At 36.7% G+C, this 19,346-nt stretch overlaps 1 protein-coding gene across 1 annotated transcript; it reads left to right on the top strand.

The window, feature by feature from the left end:
- The first annotated feature begins 12,352 nt into the window (after positions 1-12,352).
- On the top strand, positions 12,353-14,171 carry LOC132309236 (disease resistance protein RPV1-like). Its single transcript, XM_059807561.1, has 2 exons — positions 12,353-13,025; positions 13,409-14,171. Exons 1-2 carry the CDS (start codon positions 12,523-12,525, stop codon positions 14,169-14,171), a joined length of 1,266 nt encoding a protein of 421 aa, XP_059663544.1. The 5' UTR covers positions 12,353-12,522.
- Positions 14,172-19,346: the final 5,175 nt, after the last annotated feature.

The following is a 19,346-nucleotide window of genomic DNA, read 5'->3' as shown; positions in this document are numbered from 1 at the left end:
TCTTTTCTTGGGGTGTATTTCGTAAATATCTTTTGAAGATATTTTATTTCAGGGGTTTTTAAGAAAATATTTTTGGAAGATATTTTCATTCTGGGCCATAAGTGCAGTTTTCACTTTTTGAAGGGGCCATTGTGCAATTAATGAAAGTTACTGCAAAATGTCTTGTTTTGAGCCTGGATCCTCGTACGGGATTCATTTTCATATTTCGTCGAGTTGTGTACTCTTGGAATTTCCTCCTGGTCAATGTTTTCCAGTTTCAGGGTTTCTGGCCCCGATTTTCGCCAAACTTGTTTTGGGCATAACTTTCTGCTCAGGACTCAGTTTTTTATGCTGTTTCATCCATTATTCATATTTTATCATTTTGAATCTTTTTTGTTCACAAAGTTTTGCCATTTGAGCGCGTCTGCTCAAATTTTACTTTTTGGGACCCGGCGGGGCCTGTTCGGGGCACTTTTTGAGATTTCTATAAAAGGGGGGTCAGATATTTCATTTTTCATCTTCTCCCCTCTTCATGCACGACCTGGAGCTCCCATGGCAGCCCAAGGGGTGCTGCCATCTTCTCTCTCCTCTTTTGGTTTATTTTTCCCTGATGGAAAGTCTTCGGCCTTAACGTTTGTTGTTCCCCTCGCCGTGCTCTACCTTTCCCCCTTATTAGAATTCAGTTTTGACAATTTCTTGAGTTTGGTTTTGAGGTCAAGTTATGATTTTGATGGGGCTTTCATGGGGGTTATGTTCATCGCGTTGTCCCCGACAAAACCTAGTAGTTTCGTCGGATTCGGAGCCGTTCCATTTTGATGGCTTTTGAGATTTTCATCTCAAATTGAGGTAGGGGATGTTTTAGGTTTAAATTCTTGTTATATAGCATGCTTGTGATACTTATACTACTTGTTTGCATGATTAAATATAAAATCTAGAAATTTTATTATTTATTTTTCTTGTACGGGATCTAATTTTCCCGGTTGCTCATGACTTGGTTTAAACATGTAGCATGATTTTATATTGCCCCTTGATATGCTTATTGTCGTGTATTAAAATTGTAATATTTGAATAAGTATTAAAGATTTTATTTAATATTTATCTTAGGTGAAAGATTAATTCACATGGCCTTAACTAGCTTAAAATCAATATGTGTTAGCATATTACATTAGGCCTTTGCATGCTCTCCAACATAGTTGAATTTGAAAGTAATTGGAGGTGTTTTGAAAATTAGTAATTATGAATTAATTTGATTAATTAATTTGCCCCGAGTACACTATTCACTCTATTTAAATTCCGACTTGATATTCTTGACTTACATGCCATATAGCTTCACATATGTTTGATTTAGAATATTCGGTTAGGTTTTCAATCCTTTCATTTAATTAAATTCCTTGTTTAAGATTTAATCCTCATGGTGATATACAACTTGGAATTGAATTGTGACATGCTAGAAAATTAAGCTTTGGTGTGGTTGTTCACATATATTAAATTGGAATTAATTGCATGAGAATTGCAACTTTTAATTTATATTTAACTTTAGTGAAAGATTAAGTCACATGGTCTTAAATTGAATGAAATAAATTTGTAATGTGATATTACATTAGTCCTTGGCATATTCTCTAAGATATGTTAAATTGAGAGCATTTGGTTAAGTTTGAAAATCTAGAGATCTTAATTAAAAGAATTAATTAAAATCTATTTTGTGGTCCCAATAGCTTAATTAAGGTTTTAACTTGATATTTGTATTGGCCATGACTTGTTTACTAGTATATATTAAATTGGGACTATCTGAAGTTGTTTTAGAACCTTGGGATTTAAATTAGCATAATTTAATTAAAGTTCTACTTTGTTGTTCTAACAACCTAATTGAGTTTTAGAATGGACATAGGAGATGACCTTGCCATGCCCTTTAACATGTATTAAATTGAGGTTAATTGAAATTGAATCGGAAATCTAGAGATTTTAATTGTGTTTATCTATTTAAATGCTATCAATTTGCTCCATGATCTAGTTGTGTTTTAGAAGTGGTTTCTATATTTAAATCATGGACTTGGACTTGTTGTATATTCATTTGGTTATGTTTTGAACATTGGATAACATAGTTGCTATGTTTGTATTCATGAGAATATGTTTTCCTTATTGAATATATTGTTGCCTTGTGTAATGATTTGCACACTTCGTGTTTAACATCTTTCATGCATAACGTGTAACGAATCGCACACTGAAGATTCGACATTCATCATATCATATTAGTTGTGGATTTAGAGCATGTATTGTATAGGTTTCCAAATTTGGTTGTGCTTAGTAGATAGTTGATTATCTTGCATATTCCTGTTGATATATGCGTTGTTACATAACTTGTTGATTTTGGAAACTTGAGGATGTCGTTGTTTGACTATGGCTAGGACGTGGTTCTAGTACGGGGGATAGTCCCTCTATATATAGTCTAGTGCGCACATAGGGAGGTTACCCATGGGCTAGTAACCCTAAAGTAACTATGTTGTCGGTCTGATCCGGCGTGACGTCCGAGTATCCACTTTGTTTGATTTCGCATTTCATTTTCAAGTTGATAACTAGATGATGTTGTAACTTGTTGTTTCTTATTTGTCGTTCCATTTTAAGTTACATGATGTTAACTTTGCGAAATTGTGCTTTATGCGTTGTATTGGAAGTTCCAATGTTGGTTAAATTGCATCGATATTGAAAATCGTGTTTTGACGTTCTAATAAAGCTTAGGATTGATCCTATTGATTCATTTATAACATAGACGTTAGGTGGCATGAACCATTACTGTTATTTTGTGCTTTAGATTCTAAGTTGATGGCTTTGAGAACTTAAACCTTGTTGCATTGTATAACATGCTCTTTTGTTGTTGAATTGCATGGATAATGTGATTCTTGTTAACTTGTATTCAAATATGCTTTTGTTATGTTGTATGGATTACTCTAGACCTAGTTCAATTGTATTGAAAATGCAATTCATGTTAATATATACTCAAGCAATTTTCTTGTCGTGTTCTTTAGATTATCCCAACCATGATTCGTTTCATACACGTATGTATATCATGATTATTGTTGCTTAGACTCTAAGGTAGCTCAGGATGCTCCCCGAGTCTCATTTGGACATAGACGTTAGGTGGCATGAGCCCCTTTAACATGTTTCACCTTAAGGTGATAAATTTGTAAAATGCTAGGTCGATGCATGCTCATCTCCTACGAGTAGCTTTATGTTACTCACCCCTATGATACTGGGGCATATTTCAGGTACGAAGACTTGGTTCGTGAAGCCTAGCATTCCTTGGATGTCGAGTAGCTTTCAAGTTTCCATTTCATGCAAATGTTAGCATGAAATGTCATTTTGTAGACTTATATGTCAAAATATGTATGTTTGATTCCATGTATGTAATGTGTACTTAAGTACACTCCTTTCAATGTATTTGATATGTATGAGATGTGGCCGGAGGCCAATGACATGTATATTGTATTTTATGCAACTTTTTAACTTCATGAAATGTTATGAAAAACTTGAAAAATCGCAAGTCATTCCTTCACCACGGTTGCATCGGGTGTGGGAATTCCATTTTCATTCTTTTATAGGGTCTTATTAATCTTGTATGAAGTGTGGCCAAGGGCCAAACGGTCATTTGATCCCGTTTTGCATTTTTGGATTCCATGTTTTCCATTCTAAGTCCATTTTTGCCTTTTTGCCCGTTGGGGGGTCGGATTTTGCATTGGCTATATTTTTAAGCCATGGACCATTGTAGCGCGTCTAAATAGGTAAGTTACGTTTGCGTGCATAGTCGTTTCCAGGCAAAACCTCATCGTTTGTGTTTTGAGTCTCTTGTGAATTCATTTTGCATTTTTTTTGCATATTCTGATCCAGGGGCATTATGGACCTTTCACCTCAGTTTTATTTTCTTCTTTCAATATGGTCGCTTAGAAAACGTGATTTTAGTGGGGGTTTCTTTTTCGTGTTTTTCCAGAAAAGGTCGTCTTGGTGATGGAAATCGATCGCAAAGTTCAGTTTTCTGTTATGTATATAGCAGCATTTTAATCCTCCTGCCCTTTTCTGATCTAGGGGCATTCTGGGTACTTCATAGTGTTTATTTTTAATTTTCGTCTGCAATCCGGATAGAAAACATGATTTTAGGGGGGGTTTCTTCTTCGTGTTTTTACAAAAAAAAAAATCATCTTGATGCCGAAAACAACTCGCAGATCTGAAAAATCTGGTCGTTCCAGGTTTTTCCCGAAAAAATGCTGATCTAAGGGGCATTTCGGGTATTTCACTTGTAAAATAAAATCTTCTCTTGACATGGTCATATAGAAAACATGATTTTGGGAGGGGGGGTTTGTTCACAACTTTTTACCAAAAAATGTGGTTTAAGCCCTCAAAACCACATTTGAAGTCCAAAAATCTGGGCAGGTCCTGCCCAGATTTGAACCCAGAAAATTGTTTTTTTTGAAACTTTGAGGCTTCATATCTTCTTCGTCCCGACTCTAAATCAAGTGATTTTTGAGTCTAAGTTTATTAGTTTTTGCTGGTCTATATAACGGTATGCACGATTGCATCAAATTATATCTTAAAAGACCATTTTACCCCTTGTAAAGTACCCTTGCCGCACTGATTTTAAACCCAAAAGTTGGTTTTTATGAAACTTTGACGTTTCATATCTTCTTCGTCCGGACTTCGAATCAAGTGATTCTTGAGTCTAGATTCATTAAATTTTACCGGTCTATCTAACGGTATGCTCAGTTGCATCCAATTTTGTCTGAAAAGACCTTTTTACCCCTTGCGAAGTACCCTTACTGCATTGATTTCAAACCCAAAAATGTGATTTTTATGAAACTTTGGAGTTTCATATTTTCCTCATCCGGACTCCGAATCAAGTAATTCTTGAGTCCATCTTGATTAGTTTTTCATTGTCCTTCCAGTGGTGTGCTCGGTGGCACCCGAGTCCACAGTTTTCAGAAATGACTATTTTGCCCTTGGGGGCTTATTTGTCATATTTTTGGTCTTTTGCTTCCGCGTCAATTCTTATTGAGTTGCATGACCTCATGGAAGGTCATTTTGACTTCTTGGAGTCTTGTTTTCTGTTTTTGCTTCCTCATATCGGATCCGTTATCAGGTCAATCTTCGGTTCATCACAGGACACGCTGGCCTAAAAACCAGGGTCGTCATACTCTATCAACATAGAAACCTAGCATACGACACACCGCGATACCTCTGCTAACCAAAACCAATCAGGTAAGAGCACCGATGCCCACGATACACTAACACTAGAGACAATCACAGCCCTTCGGACACCGCGTCCTGTTCTACCTAGAATCAGTCACTCCCAACCAACAACCTTTATGCCATAAAATGACACTTTACCGTCCACTTCATCTCTACCTACCCATGCAACACTGCCTCGATCACCGTACACACAAGACCCGTGACCTCAGTCACAATAACCCACTGACTCATTCAAAAGAAAAAGGTGCCTACATGGCAACACCTCTCTCTCTGGTTCTAAAGACTGAGCTGACCACAATTCCCTTAATTGGCGTACAGTCCCATCACTTACCTGACAACATGTAACAACACTTACAATCCTAAACCACATTCGGATCGTGCCTTAAATTGTCCCGCTACTCATCACTAGGCATCACACCATAACACCTTAACTGCCACTCATCCAAATCAACAGTTCAAACCTATCATTCTACTGGACCATCAAGCCATTACCAAGCAATTCTCCTTCTAACGTCTTTAAGATAACACCATCATAACAATAGAACAGGCACCACTCTTGATACTCTCCACAACGACCACTATTTACCACTAGAAAAGAATCTCCATACGGTAATGTCATGCAGACAAATCCTCAAAACAAAAATGAGCATAAAAAACCAGAATGCTCAACACTCAACTGTCACCTCAAAACCATCAATGATGTAATCAATCATTTCAAATCAATAGTCTATCACTTAAATCCTTAAACACCCAGCACAATCACCTGATACTCTAAACATACCTGGAATATAACTCCAGCCCACAACTTCAAATTTCCAAAACACAACCTATTTGGTACACATTATCCATCATCTATCATTCGATCCGTAAACGACCAAGCATACTGTTGACCACATACTATCTACATTATCATGCAATCCTACACTACACAGCTATAATTGACCACTATACACCACCTCAAGACTTTCTCAATAACCGTGACAACCCAAAAACTCACTCATCAACCGAACCATGCAATCAACTCACTGAGAGTCAATTGCCCATAACACGCTCCTGTAGTTATTCGAAATGAGGATCACCCCTTAACAAACCAGTCTTTAGAACAAACTCTAACAACCCACGAACTCAATCACATCAAACAGTCAATCACCCAACACTGGCATGACTCTAGTCAATGCCTAAGCCATCGTAAACTTACAGAGTCCAACAAAACCCCTCAACAATTAGAACCACCACACTTCCGTGGACCATACTAGAATACCCGAAAAATACGTCTACCACCGATAGACTACACTAGTAATTCTAGCAACCTCTATCACACCTATCATAAATCGGTTAAAAAAAACACTGTACCAAACCGTAACTCATGTCACAAACACCAACTTCCTAAGGTCATACCTTTATTTATTTTTATTTTTTTCAAAACCCTCACTCGCACACTGGACCTCCACGGTCTCTGGAACCCATCCACCGATGCATGAAACTCATACACAACAAGGACACTATGCCATGAAATATGAACCAGTTCTAAAGTCGTGCTCTAAGCACCGCACAAAATGTAACAAGAAGATTAAAATGACTACACACCAAATAGGTCAATCCACGAGCTAGAAGTCCAAGCCACTCGTTCGATAAGAACCGGTACCCAAATAACCCTAGAGCAACCGAGCTCCTCGTCTACTCAGGTCAAAACTCACACAACTAGCTATGCCGCGACAAGTACTCTACTATACTAGCAACCATCCCATGCTCGACCACATACTTTTATACATGCATACTTATGTATATAACAACCGAAACATATACCTTAACACAACGGTGTCTTATCCCATCAATTTAAACAATGAGTCCATTAAATCATTATGTGAAAAATAAACATATACCTTAACACAACGGTGTCTTATCCCATCAATTTAAACAATGAGTCCATTAAATCATTATGTAAAAAATAAACATCCTGTTCATCATTGTCATTTTTTATTTGTTTATTTATTTTTTTTACAATTAACATGTTTTCAATTATTTATACATTTCATCGTCATTACCATATAACACACATTTTCACAATTATACACGTAAGCATGTGAACACTTAGCAAATAAGCATGTCCTTTAAAACCGTAAACGCATGAGCAATTAAGTAAGTAAGCATACTTCTCAGATAACAAACACTTTAACATATAAACACATAAACAATGCAATCCACCTTCCATACAACCATAGGTAGGTCTCTACCCGTCGTCCTACTGGTTTTCGAACTATTGGTCTGATACCATTTTGTCACGACCCAAAAATTCTAAGAAAAATGCTTTGATACCAAATTTGTAATGACCCGGATCCGAGGGTCTAAATCGTTAACCGGGTCCTTATCCAAACCTAAGGCCAACTAAGGACACTACCATCCTTTCCTACGTCAATACATAATATACGTATCATCCCAGGGTTTTTAAAAAAATAGTAATAGCAATAATAATAAAATGAGATCATAGCTACAAAATATGTTAAAACAGTCCACTAATCTATAGGACCCTGTGGAGGAGCGTCGTCCGCTACTTCCCTTCCGTATCTTGAAAAATGTTGATAATAAAGGGGTGAGCATAAGCTTAGTAGGAAGTGTCTAAGATACACTTCTTATAACCCCGTGAATCCAAACAATGAATAGGAACAAGGGAAACGAGGTCATGCCATGCCGGGGAGAACTTAGCAACGAAATCAATAACCATGGATCAAAGTCGTAATGAACTATGCTATGCAATGAGATGCAATGTCGCTCCCCATTTTCAAAATCTTTTCCATTTCCTCACTTTTCAGACCGTTAATGTAACATGTCCCTTGGTAGCCCCTCAGCGACACGAGCGAAGGATTGGCTACTGTCCCTGACTCTTAGTAGCCTCGTTGCGTTATTTGGGCCCAGATAGCTCAATCACGCTAGGGCAATCTCCCTAGTTCCCTCTAAGCTACATTAACGCTACGAACCCTCGGTACCCCCTTGGCGTCTGGGTTTTTCACAAAACCATTTAATTTCAAAATCCCTTCCCAGAAATTCCCTTTTTCATTCCATTTCAAAATAACTTTCCCATTTTTCTTGCCCAATGCTTATGCATAAAATGCATCATGCCTTTTCATACCGTGCCAATACTCATTTTCATACAATTAATTCAACTTAAACCACACAACATGCTTTACAAGTCAATAAAAAAAAATATACATGTTTTCATTCAATAATAATCTACCATGGTAAGCTATAACACATGAATTTTTGTCCATACAAGCATGCTCGATCACAATACATCATTCAACACATAATTAAACATTCCATACACAACATTTAAGCAATATTTTTGTAAGAATTTATACAAATTTAAACATGTTAGGTAACAATTTATACAAGATAATTCACAAAAGTACAAGAAGATTATGGATTAGAGACCCCCTACCCTGAAAAAGAATTTTCTTCACTACATCATCAAAGCCTCTAGTTTCCAGCCTCCTCTGCAACTCTCGAACCTCTCCCTGTCTGTTCATCTCGACTCTCACTCTCTCTCACTCTGCTCACTCTATCTTTTTCGGCTCACTCTCTTTGTGTTTCAAATTTCACTTCTGTAATTCATCTCTTAGTGCCACACAACACTTAATATATAAAGGCAAATTGCACTTCACCGACTCTACACAGATATCACAAGATAATTATTCAATAGTGGACCCCGCCTACTATCACAATCTAACTTTATATCTCCATCTCTTTCCATAGACAATATCGATCAACAATAACAAATCCCAGCCACGTGAAATTTCAAAGCCAAGGAAAAAAAATGGTCAAAAGTCTCATTAGTGGGCCCATCATCATTATCACAAATTCAATCCTTTCCCACTTTCGACTGAACCTGCTCCCCTTCACTTCTTCAATCAAACAATATATGTATATTATATATATGTAAAACAAAAGCCAATTCAAACTCCTTTAACATATCCATTCCTTGTGGGCCCACAAAACATCACCAATTTTCTTTCTCATTTTTCACTTCGGCTGATCCCTTCCATCATCTCATCATCATTAGATAACATACAATATATATATATATATATATATATATATATATATATGAAACCAACCCATTAAAAGTCTAAAGTGGGGCCCTCCAAAGAAACCATCCCAATTTCCTTTCCCTTTCTTCCCATCTCGGCCAGGTGTCCCTTTCTATTTCCATTTTCTTTCTTTTTCTCTCTACTCCCACGGCTGGCAGCTTTTCCTTCCTTCACACGACACACCAATAAATATATCTATATATATATATATATATATATATATACACAGACACACACACATTAACTTTGTGACAAAATCAAACCCATCAACTGTTGGGATTTATATGCCCTGGCATAGCGAATTCCTATTTGGATTAAAGTGACATATGTTCCTGACGTATCTGAAATATTTATGCTTTATACAATTGGTGAATTAAATGTATTATGTTTCGATTCATTATGGGATTGATAGTGTCCACTTAATTACAAGAGATATTTATATATGTATGTGATGACGATCAATACATGAATATAAATAGTAATCATAAATAGTTCATAATCGGTAATCATGGATTGATTCATTATTAACTAAGACTTGAACTGGATCCGCGTTAGGTTGAGATATATTGCGAAAGCCGTCGTATGCAATTACTCTCTATCATTGTCACGGCATTTGACTCTTAAGTATGAGAGAATTATAGACTCTTTTATTAATCAATAATTATTTTGATTTGTTCGACGGATACTTCGGGATTCTTAGACCGACACTTTGAGTAGTTATGTAATTACTAGTTAGAGAGTTATATTCTCAATATTTGCATTAATGTTACTTGTATTTATTTTATATTGATTATGGTTGATCACAAATTAAATTCGAAGGCCTTCGTGTATTTTTAGACAAAATGATTTATTATATATTTATTTATTTAAATTATTATTTTTGTCAAACAAATGTTTTATTGTGATCAAGTCAGAAATAATCAAAGGTACCAAAATAAATATATCTTAATTAAGTAGTCGGATTGATGATTGTATTTATCCAATAACTAATTATGCATAGAGGTGTCAAAGTACAACATTGACTTAGAGGTTATTTATTATTTAATTGGAGTTCAATTGATTTCTTTTAGTGGAGTAGAAATTAATTAATGAATTAATTTAATTGGGTCCATGGACCGGGCCGATTATTAATTCATTGTAGCCAAGAAAATAATAAGCCCAATAGGATTCTTACTTATAGCCCAACTTGATATTGAAATCTTATTAGATTTGAGATATGTGATTTAAAGATTGAGAAAGATTTATTATTTCCTTTTCTTATTTTTATGTTGCCTATTTATACATGGGTTCATGTATATTTTAGGAGAGACTTTTGAAAAAAAAAAAGGAATTTATTTTTTCTCTCTCTAGATTTTAGGTTTACTTTCTCATCTAATGGAGGCTCCCACAATCCTAGTTTTCCAATGTCATTCATGGAGGCTTATGGGTGATTCTTAAAGGCAAAACCATTACCAAGAAGATGGAGATCCAAGGAGAAGACATTTAGCAAAGGGATTTACAATAAGTGAGAATATTTACTTTAGAGGAGAGATATAAGATTTACTCAAACCTTTGATGTAAGTATTCAATCTATTAATTGAATGATGCATCATATTTTATTTTTGCATAAAATTTGTCTCTATGTGATAAATCAAGATCTATGTATGAAAATCCCTCATAAAGTTTTTAAAACTTGGACGTTTCCTTGTGGGCCCGCAAAACATCATCAATTTTCTTTTCTCATTTTTCACTTCGGCTGGTCCCTTCTATCATCCCATCATTAGATAACATACCATATATATATATATATATATATATATATATATAGATGCATGAAAACAACCCATTAAAAGTCTAAAGTGGGGCCCGCTAAGAAACCATCACAATTTCCTTTTCCTTTCTTCCTATCTCGGCCAGGTGTCTCTTTCTATTTCCATTTTCTTTCTTTTTCTCTCTACTCCCACGGCTGGCAACTCCTCCTTACTTCATACGACACACCAATATATATACACACACACATATACATTAACTTTGTGACAAAATCCAACCCATCAACTTCCTTCATTACCAATAATTAATTTAAACAATAAAAAAATCATGAAATAAATATAAATTAAAATTCTAAAAATTTGGATTATCACAGTGGAGGGACCTATATTCATATGTATATATGTATTTGTATATGTAATATTAATTTAATGTCGAATGGCTATTTTTGTCTTTCTGAATTTTTGCCTAGTAACGTGTATCACTTGCCTTCCCTGGACACTAGATTTTAGACGGTCATCTAACTTTTTGTGACAAAAGAAATAGTTGGGGGGTTAATTAAGTATCTTTTGAATAGCTCAGGAGAGTTTCTTAAAAAAAGAGAAGAAAGTTCAAGGGGTTAAATGCACTTAACCCTAATTTGCACTTAGTTGCATTCAGTTTAAGAAGTTGACTTTGATCATTTCTAGTTGATATGTGAAGTCTTTTTAGTTATATGTAAATCTGAACAAGAAGATCAGTGGATAAAACTATCTTTTAAAAGTCATGAAAATTACCTGGTTTGGAGTTTGGTGACATGCTATGTATAAATCCTTTTGAAGAAGTATATAAATGGGAAAATAACCCATGAAACCTAGGTAAAGAAAAATCATCTGTTGTTGTAAACTCAATTTTTACACACTCCATTTGGATTCACAATTACACACACATACAACTGTGTATTTAGTAAAAGGTCCAAGTCTAGCAAGACCTTGGAATAGCAATCACAGGAATACATGTAAATGGTAAAATTATCCATAAAACCTAAGTAAAGAAAAATCATCTGTTGTTGTATACTCAATTTTTACACACTCCATTTGGATTCAAAGTTACACACAACTGTGTATTTAGTAAAAGTTCCAAGCCTAGCAAGACCTTGGAATAGCAATCACAGGAATATGATGCCACGTCAGCACTTTGAACAACTTTAACGTCGTGTTGGTCTTGCTTGTGGGTCATGGCAACTTGACCAGGCATCATAATAGGCACTAACATGCGCAGTGTCTAAAGTGGTATAAAGCTCCATCCCCACTAGGAAAAAAGGCTTTCATGACCACCGACGATTTAAAGAACTTCCACACTCATTCTTTATGAAGTAGTAGTACTCCATTCCTCTTTCTCACCAATCTGCTCTTTCTATTATATCTCGTACACTGCTTGTGTTGTTTGGAACCTTTAGGTGTGTGTGTCTCTCCCTCTCAAGTTCTTTCCCACGGCAATGTCCATGTTAAGCAGAAATATTGAAGCTGCTTCCTCCTCTGCACCAGTTCAAAGATGGAAATATGACGTGTTCGTAAGCTACAGAGGCGAAGACACCGGCAAGAACTTCACTGATCACCTCTATTCCAGACTGAACAGTGTTGGAATCACCACTTTCAGGGACAAAAATGAACTGAAAAGAGGTGAAAAAATCTCATCCGAGCTTTTTCAAGCAATTCATGGATCCAACATTTTCTTGGTTGTTTTCTCCCAAAATTACGCAACCTCCAGATGGTGTCTAGATGAACTTGTGGAGATATTGAAGTGCAGGAAGCAATTCTGTCAGTTGGTACTACCCATATTTTACAAAGTCAATCCATCAGATGTGAGGATACAAACTGGAAGCTTTGGGGAAGCATTTGCCAAACATCAAAAGGTGGACATAAACAAGGTGTCAAGTTGGAGGGCAGCCTTGGCTGAGGCAGGGGAATTATCTGGGTGGGATTTAGATGCCACTGACGGGTAATCTTAATTAGTAACTATGAGATTATTTCTAACGGATGCTTATGCTTATATTTTGATTTTATTGGCATCATCTCAGATATATGCTTATATAGATTCAGTAACACTGGCTCTGTGTAAAACTAAACATGGCATATTACTGCTCCATAACTGATATAACAAGTAAACAACTAGAGGACATTTTAGTCCACTTAGCAATCTATATTCTTTTATGTCAGTCGTAGGGGCTAGAAGCGCCTAGAACCAAACTTCTGAAAATTGATTCAAGTTTGTTAAATTCTATATTCCTAGTTTCATTTTTTTTGTTTTTTTTTCCACTCATTTTTATTGATTTTTGTCTGAGATATATATGTCCATATATTATGTTGAAACATCATAAACAGGCACGAAGGAGAGTTCATCAAGAAAATTGTTGAAAGAATTTTGAGTGAATTGAATCACACGCACTTACATGTGACGACCCATCCAGTTGGAATCGATACTCGTATGGAATACATAATTTCTCAGTTGAGCGTTGCAACTCATGATGTCCGCGCGGTGGGTATATGTGGGATGGGCGGAATAGGGAAGACAACCCTTGCAAAAGCTGTTTTTAACCATTTATTCCATAGTTTTGAAAGCAAAAGTTTTTTGGCAAACGTCAAAGAGAATTCGAAGTCACCTGAAAAACAAATTCTTTTGCAAGAGCAGTTTCTTTCCAATGTACTAAAGTCAGAAGTCAGAAAGGTGGGCAATGTTGATCGAGGAATCATGGTTATAAAAGATAGGTTGTGCAATACAAGGATCCTACTTGTTTTGGATGATGTGGATCAACTAGACCAATTATTTGCATTTAGTTGCCACTCAGATAGTGTCCGAAAAAATTGCTTTGGTCTCGGAAGTAGAATCATCATAACAACAAGGCACCTGCATTTGCTAGAACGCATTGAGGTAAATAGCAATTATATGGTTGATGAATTGGATGTACCAAATACCAAATACAAACACATGCGGAATTATAACAGAACTTTACAAGACAAGGGGAAACTGAGAGATTTACAAAAGACACAGAAACTAAAACAGATGGTGAAAAACAGATACCTAAAACCATTCTGGGGCTTCGGTTTAAATAACATTACAAAAGGTAAACAGTTCCGGAGAAGATAAGAACGAATCTTTTCTTTTACTGTTTGAAAAAGTGAGTGTCGGCAACTTTCACTGTTGATGAATAGTTTGTCGGCAGCTTTGTGGCTACTTTTGCTTTTGGGAAAGTAGACCTGACAACGTCTTCTGTCGTGTGCTGAATTATTGGTGCAGTCGAGTGGAGAAGAGTGTCGATTCAGCCTTCCATGGCATTGATGATATTATGGAGTTCATATTCATCAAGTGGAGGAGTACAGGCAGGTGACTGTGCGTCGGCAATATCCCATTCAAGATTGAGTCTGTCTGCGCCGTCTTTGACACGGGAGGGGATATCCAGTGTAGTCATGCTAACGATTTCTTTTAAAAAAGCGGTAGCAGTCTGAATCTGGTGTTCACCATTCATATCAGAACCATAGTAACAGGTGATTGTAGTGATGAAGAGTCTGCGTCCGTCACAACAATAGAAAACTGGTTCTTGGTTATAATAAGAACCATCAAGGAACCGTCTCGCAGTGTCTTGTAGATGTAAGAAACTGTGGATTTCAAAGTAATAAGGAACAATACTGTTGGCCAGTTCCTCAGAATTTAAAAGTCGATTATGCTCGTACTCATCATGTGCGGTGAGCTTGAGATACCATATTTGATAGGGTTGAAAGAAACGAGTTTTTTCGTAACTTCCAATGGAGCTGGAAACCCAAAAAGTCAGATGACGACTGTATTGCCAGTGTTTGCTTACTTTGTAAATCATGGATTTTATCATGGCTGGGAAAAAATGATAAGAATCATGGGAGGAAAATGTAATTTTGTTTACTAATCCCCAATCAATAGGGTCCATAGACCAATCAATCCCAGGAATGATAAAAAAGGTAAGCTTAGGGACTCGTTTACCGTTGTAAAGCATATCAAAGGTATTGATATCTTCATGGAACATTGCATAATAGTTTTTTATTATAGCATAGTGATCTTCAATCTTGCGATAGATAATCCGAAAGAGATCTGGAGGAAACAAGTCTCTTGCTTTTTTAAGAAGACAGATACGATTGATTTTTGCAAACGTATTGTGAGGAAAATCTTGTTCTCATACCAACTGGGCAAGTTTGAGAAAACAATTGATTTGAGAAAGCGAAAAATCTTTTTCCCAGTCAATAGTAAGACAGATCTGTATGCAGAGCTTTTTAAGCTCATCCGTCATAGCTGCTTGTTCAGCTATAAGGGCAGTAAGAGAACTCAGATGTTGTCTGAATTTCTTGTTGGCACAAAGTTTATGTGCTTTCCAAACATTGTTAATTTCATCATAAAATTTGTTTGGAAGTCCAGGATCATAGAAATTGTTAATTTCTGCAATATCTGGAGTTTTGGAAAACATTTTTTGTGAAGCTTGTCCCACATTATAGAAAACTGTTTGGGCTTCTATAAGCGTGTCATAAGCTTTAAAGCAGGAACCTGTAAACGATCGAAGCTGTTTGTGACAGTCATTCCAGGTTTCATAGATACCAGGCTGGTGACCCGCAAAAACCACAAACCATTTGTTTGGTTGTGATGGAGTTGGTTGGGATGGAGTTGGCTTGGATATAGCTTTTTTAGCTATGGTAATCCAACCTTCTGTATCTGTAAGTTGATCAGCCATCTGTATGCATAGGGAGAGATAAATCTTTGTTAGATGTCTCTGGGAATCTGCTCAGGAAATCTGCAAGAAAATTATTAGTGCCTTTGATATGTTCAATAGCAAATGAATATTGAGCAATGACATTATACCATTTCAAGCGGCGACCGTCTAAGCAATTTCTTTTATTGATCAGAAAATCTTTAACGGCTTGGTTATCCGTTCGAATAATAAAATCTTCTGGAGCGAGATAAATATGAAAACGTTTGATTGCCAATTTTATTGCCAGAAGTTCTTTTTCATAAATAATAGACTTCAGGGATATGGACCAGATCAGCTTTGATCTGTTGGATAATGGTGGTGTCATTATCAGTCCAATCAAAAGGGACATTTTTCTGTAGCTTCTTTAATAAAGGGAGTTCCTTTTGAGCTAACCCTTTAATAAAAGAGCGGCCATAATTCAAGATTCCCAAAAAACTTTGAAGTTGCTTTTTATCTTGAATAGTGTCAGGGAAATCACGAATCTTAATGATTATATGATCCTGTAGTTTTATACCTTTGTGAGTTAAAACTAATCCCAGAAAATCAATAGATTCTTGTTCAACATCTATCTTGGTTGGAGATAGAATGATGCCGTACTTTTTCAGTTTTTCTGAAAGACAGAATAGATGTTTTTTATGCTCATCTCTTGTTTTAGAGAAAACTAAAATATCATCTATGTAAACAACAACAAAATCTTTAAGATCATTAAAGATAGAATCCATCCAACGCTGATAGATTTGAGGTGCTGTGTTAAGACCAAAGGGCATAACAGTCCATTGGTAGTGGCCGTGAGGAGTGCTGAATGCCGTGAGCGGTTTGGACTTCTTTCGCAGTTTGATCTGCCAAAAGCCTGCTTTACAATCAAACTTACTAAAGATGGTGGATCCTCGCGTTTGATTAATGAGTACATCTTTGCGTGGGATAACATACCCATCGAAAATGAGATGTTCATTGAGCCTTTTATAGTTGATGACCATGCGGGCTTTTCCACGTTTAACTTCACTATGGTTTCTAACCATAAAAGCAGGGCTGCTGTGTGGACTGCGAGTACGCTCAATGAGTTTTTTCTCAAGGAGGTCTTGAAGTTGTGCATCAAATTCATCAATGTCGCGGCGTAGATAGATCATTGGTTTAACCCTAATGATGACATTGCGATTTTTGAGTTGCAGTCGACAGAAACGAGGACTTCTTTTCCACAGGGTAAGTGGATTTTCAGCGAAGTTTTGCCGAAGTGAGTTGTAGAGCCAATGGGTGTCTTGTAGCACCAATAAGTCTGAGTCTCTTTTGGGTGGAGAGAACTTTTCATTACAAACAGAGGCTAAATTTTCCTGAATAGGGATTTCAACGAATGTTTGATCTTTCAGTGTTAACGAAATGGTTTTTTCGTTTAACTGTAAAGGAAGATAACTATAGATAAAGTTACATCCTAAAATGAAATCACCGTGCATGTATGGAAAACACAGGATTTTTGGGATAATGAATTTTTTATCATTAAGCCAAATTGCTACGTCTTTTGCTTTAAACTGAATCACATTTAAGGGTGCTTCAGCATCAATGCCCTGAACGCCAATGGGGTGTTTCATTTGCTGCCATTTTTCAGATGGCAGAGCATTATATCGGCAACAACTGGTGGTTGCACCTGTACAAAGGCTATAGGGTTTATATCCTTTGAAGTTGAGAATGCCGTTAACATAAGTATACTTTCGCTTTTTGCCTTGCGAAGGAGCAATTAAAAATTCATCTTTTCCGGTGCGGAAATGGAAGAATTTTGCAGAGTTAAGTTTATGAGTTGATCCAGGCAAAAAGGGAGCATCATGAGGATCGACAGGAGCTTTGCCTTTTTCTGTCCAAGTAAAACGTCGTCGAGGAGGTACCTCTGCTGACTTTCGTGGGGGAAGGATTCTTTCCCATCCAGGATTTCTCTCAGATACAGAGCGTTGTAGCTGAGGCGGTTTTGCTTTATTTGTAATATAAAGATTGGAGCCGGAGGCGTGTATTGTAGCCACAGTGGGTTCTGTGATACGTAACTTGGGTACAGAATTGATGTTATCAAATAACCAAGTTTTAGGGATCTCAAGATCTGTCCAATTGAGAAGTTTAGGCTCAATTATGGTATCAAAAGGTCGCAGTTCAAACAAGGTGACTAGTTTTGAGTCAAGTGTAGGAACGGTAGCAGTTTCGGGTTCTCTAGTGAGTTCATAGAGCACTTTCCACTGGATTCCAAGGCTAGGGGAATCATAATCCATTTGTAGTTTGGACAATTGGAGTTTAACTTGGAGGACCTTTTCGATGTTTGGGTCCGTCAGTGAAATGAAAAAATTTGGTTTGATTTTAAACCAGATGAGGTTGTTAACAAAATTCGATTGAACACCGCCAATAAGTGCATCAACGGGTTTATGAAAACGATTGTCCATGAGGAGTGCAATGAGTGGTTGATCAGTGCCACGTCGAAACAGCGAAGTGATCTTGATTTGCACTAGTCCAATATGAATATAACGAGCGATAGGATTTTGTTGTTTCCAGCGCTCAATCTTATCCTTGCTGAGGATATTAAAACCACATTGACCATTTGCTGTATAGTCAATTGTTGTATTTCCACTGAATTGTTCTAAAATTCGTTTGGAAAAGATGGCAAATCGTGAAGTTTTGTAGACTTCTTCTTTTTTGATCCGTTGGAGTTTATCGAACTGAATCAGTTGTTTGTTTGTGAGCTGAACTTCTTCTCCAATGATGTCACTAAGTTTGATGTTCGTGTTCTCTTCTGGGAGGGAAGGAGTAACGTTCATCATGCAGATATTTTGAATATCTGTTGCCTCGTCGTTTATATCGCTGGGGGTGGTACTAGACGAGTTACTGGTATAAACACTACTGGAGAGTTCATACAGGATGGTAGAGGGATCGGTGATGTCGCTACCATAGACAACACAGAGGTTATCTGTCTGTAATTGTTTAACCATTTTTGAAGCCTTCTTGCCTTTTTGGGGGCCAAACCAGCTGAACCCAAAGTCTATACTTCCTCGTATAAATACGACTTTTCTACAGTCCCCACCTGGACAAGAAAAGATGACCTCAATAAGTTCCCCATTTCACAACATGGCACTTATTTAGATCTCTTCATCACTACAATCACCTATTACTATGGTTCTGATATGAATGGTGAACACCAGATTCAGACTACTACCGCTTTTTTAAAAGAAATCGTTAGCATGACTACACTGGATATCCCCTCTCGTGTCAAAGACGGCGCAGACAGACTCAACCACCATCTTTAGTAAGTTTGATTGTAAAGCAGGCTTTTGGCAGATCAAACTGCGAAAGAAGTCCAAACCGCTCACGGCATTCAGCACTCCTCACGGCCACTACCAATGGACCGTTATGCCCTTTGGTCTTAACACAGCACCTCAAATCTATCAGCGTTGGATGGATTCTATCTTTAATGATCTTAAAGATTTTGTTGTTGTTTACATAGATGATATTTTAGTTTTCTCTAAAACAAGAGATGAGCATAAAAAACATCTACTCTGTCTTTCCGAAAAACTGAAAAAGTACGGCAT

This window comes from Cornus florida, unplaced genomic scaffold (genome assembly GCF_030987335.1).
Source record: "Cornus florida cultivar Cherokee Brave unplaced genomic scaffold, ASM3098733v1 CherokeeBrave_3.0.0_Hap2_Chr05, whole genome shotgun sequence".
NCBI classification, from domain to species: Eukaryota; Viridiplantae; Streptophyta; class Magnoliopsida; order Cornales; family Cornaceae; genus Cornus; species Cornus florida.
This window is presented reverse-complemented; position numbering and strand designations above follow the sequence as displayed.

What these genes read in the sequence shown, in the direction of transcription:
- LOC132309236 (XM_059807561.1), top strand. Translation starts at nt 12,523, where the DNA reads ATGTCCATGTTAAGCAGAAATATTGAAGCTGCTTCCTCCTCTGCACCA. An exon ending in GATTTAGATGCCACTGACGG is followed by an intron (nt 13,026 to 13,408) that starts GTAATCTTAATT and finishes CATCATAAACAG; the next exon opens with GCACGAAGGAGAGTTCATCA.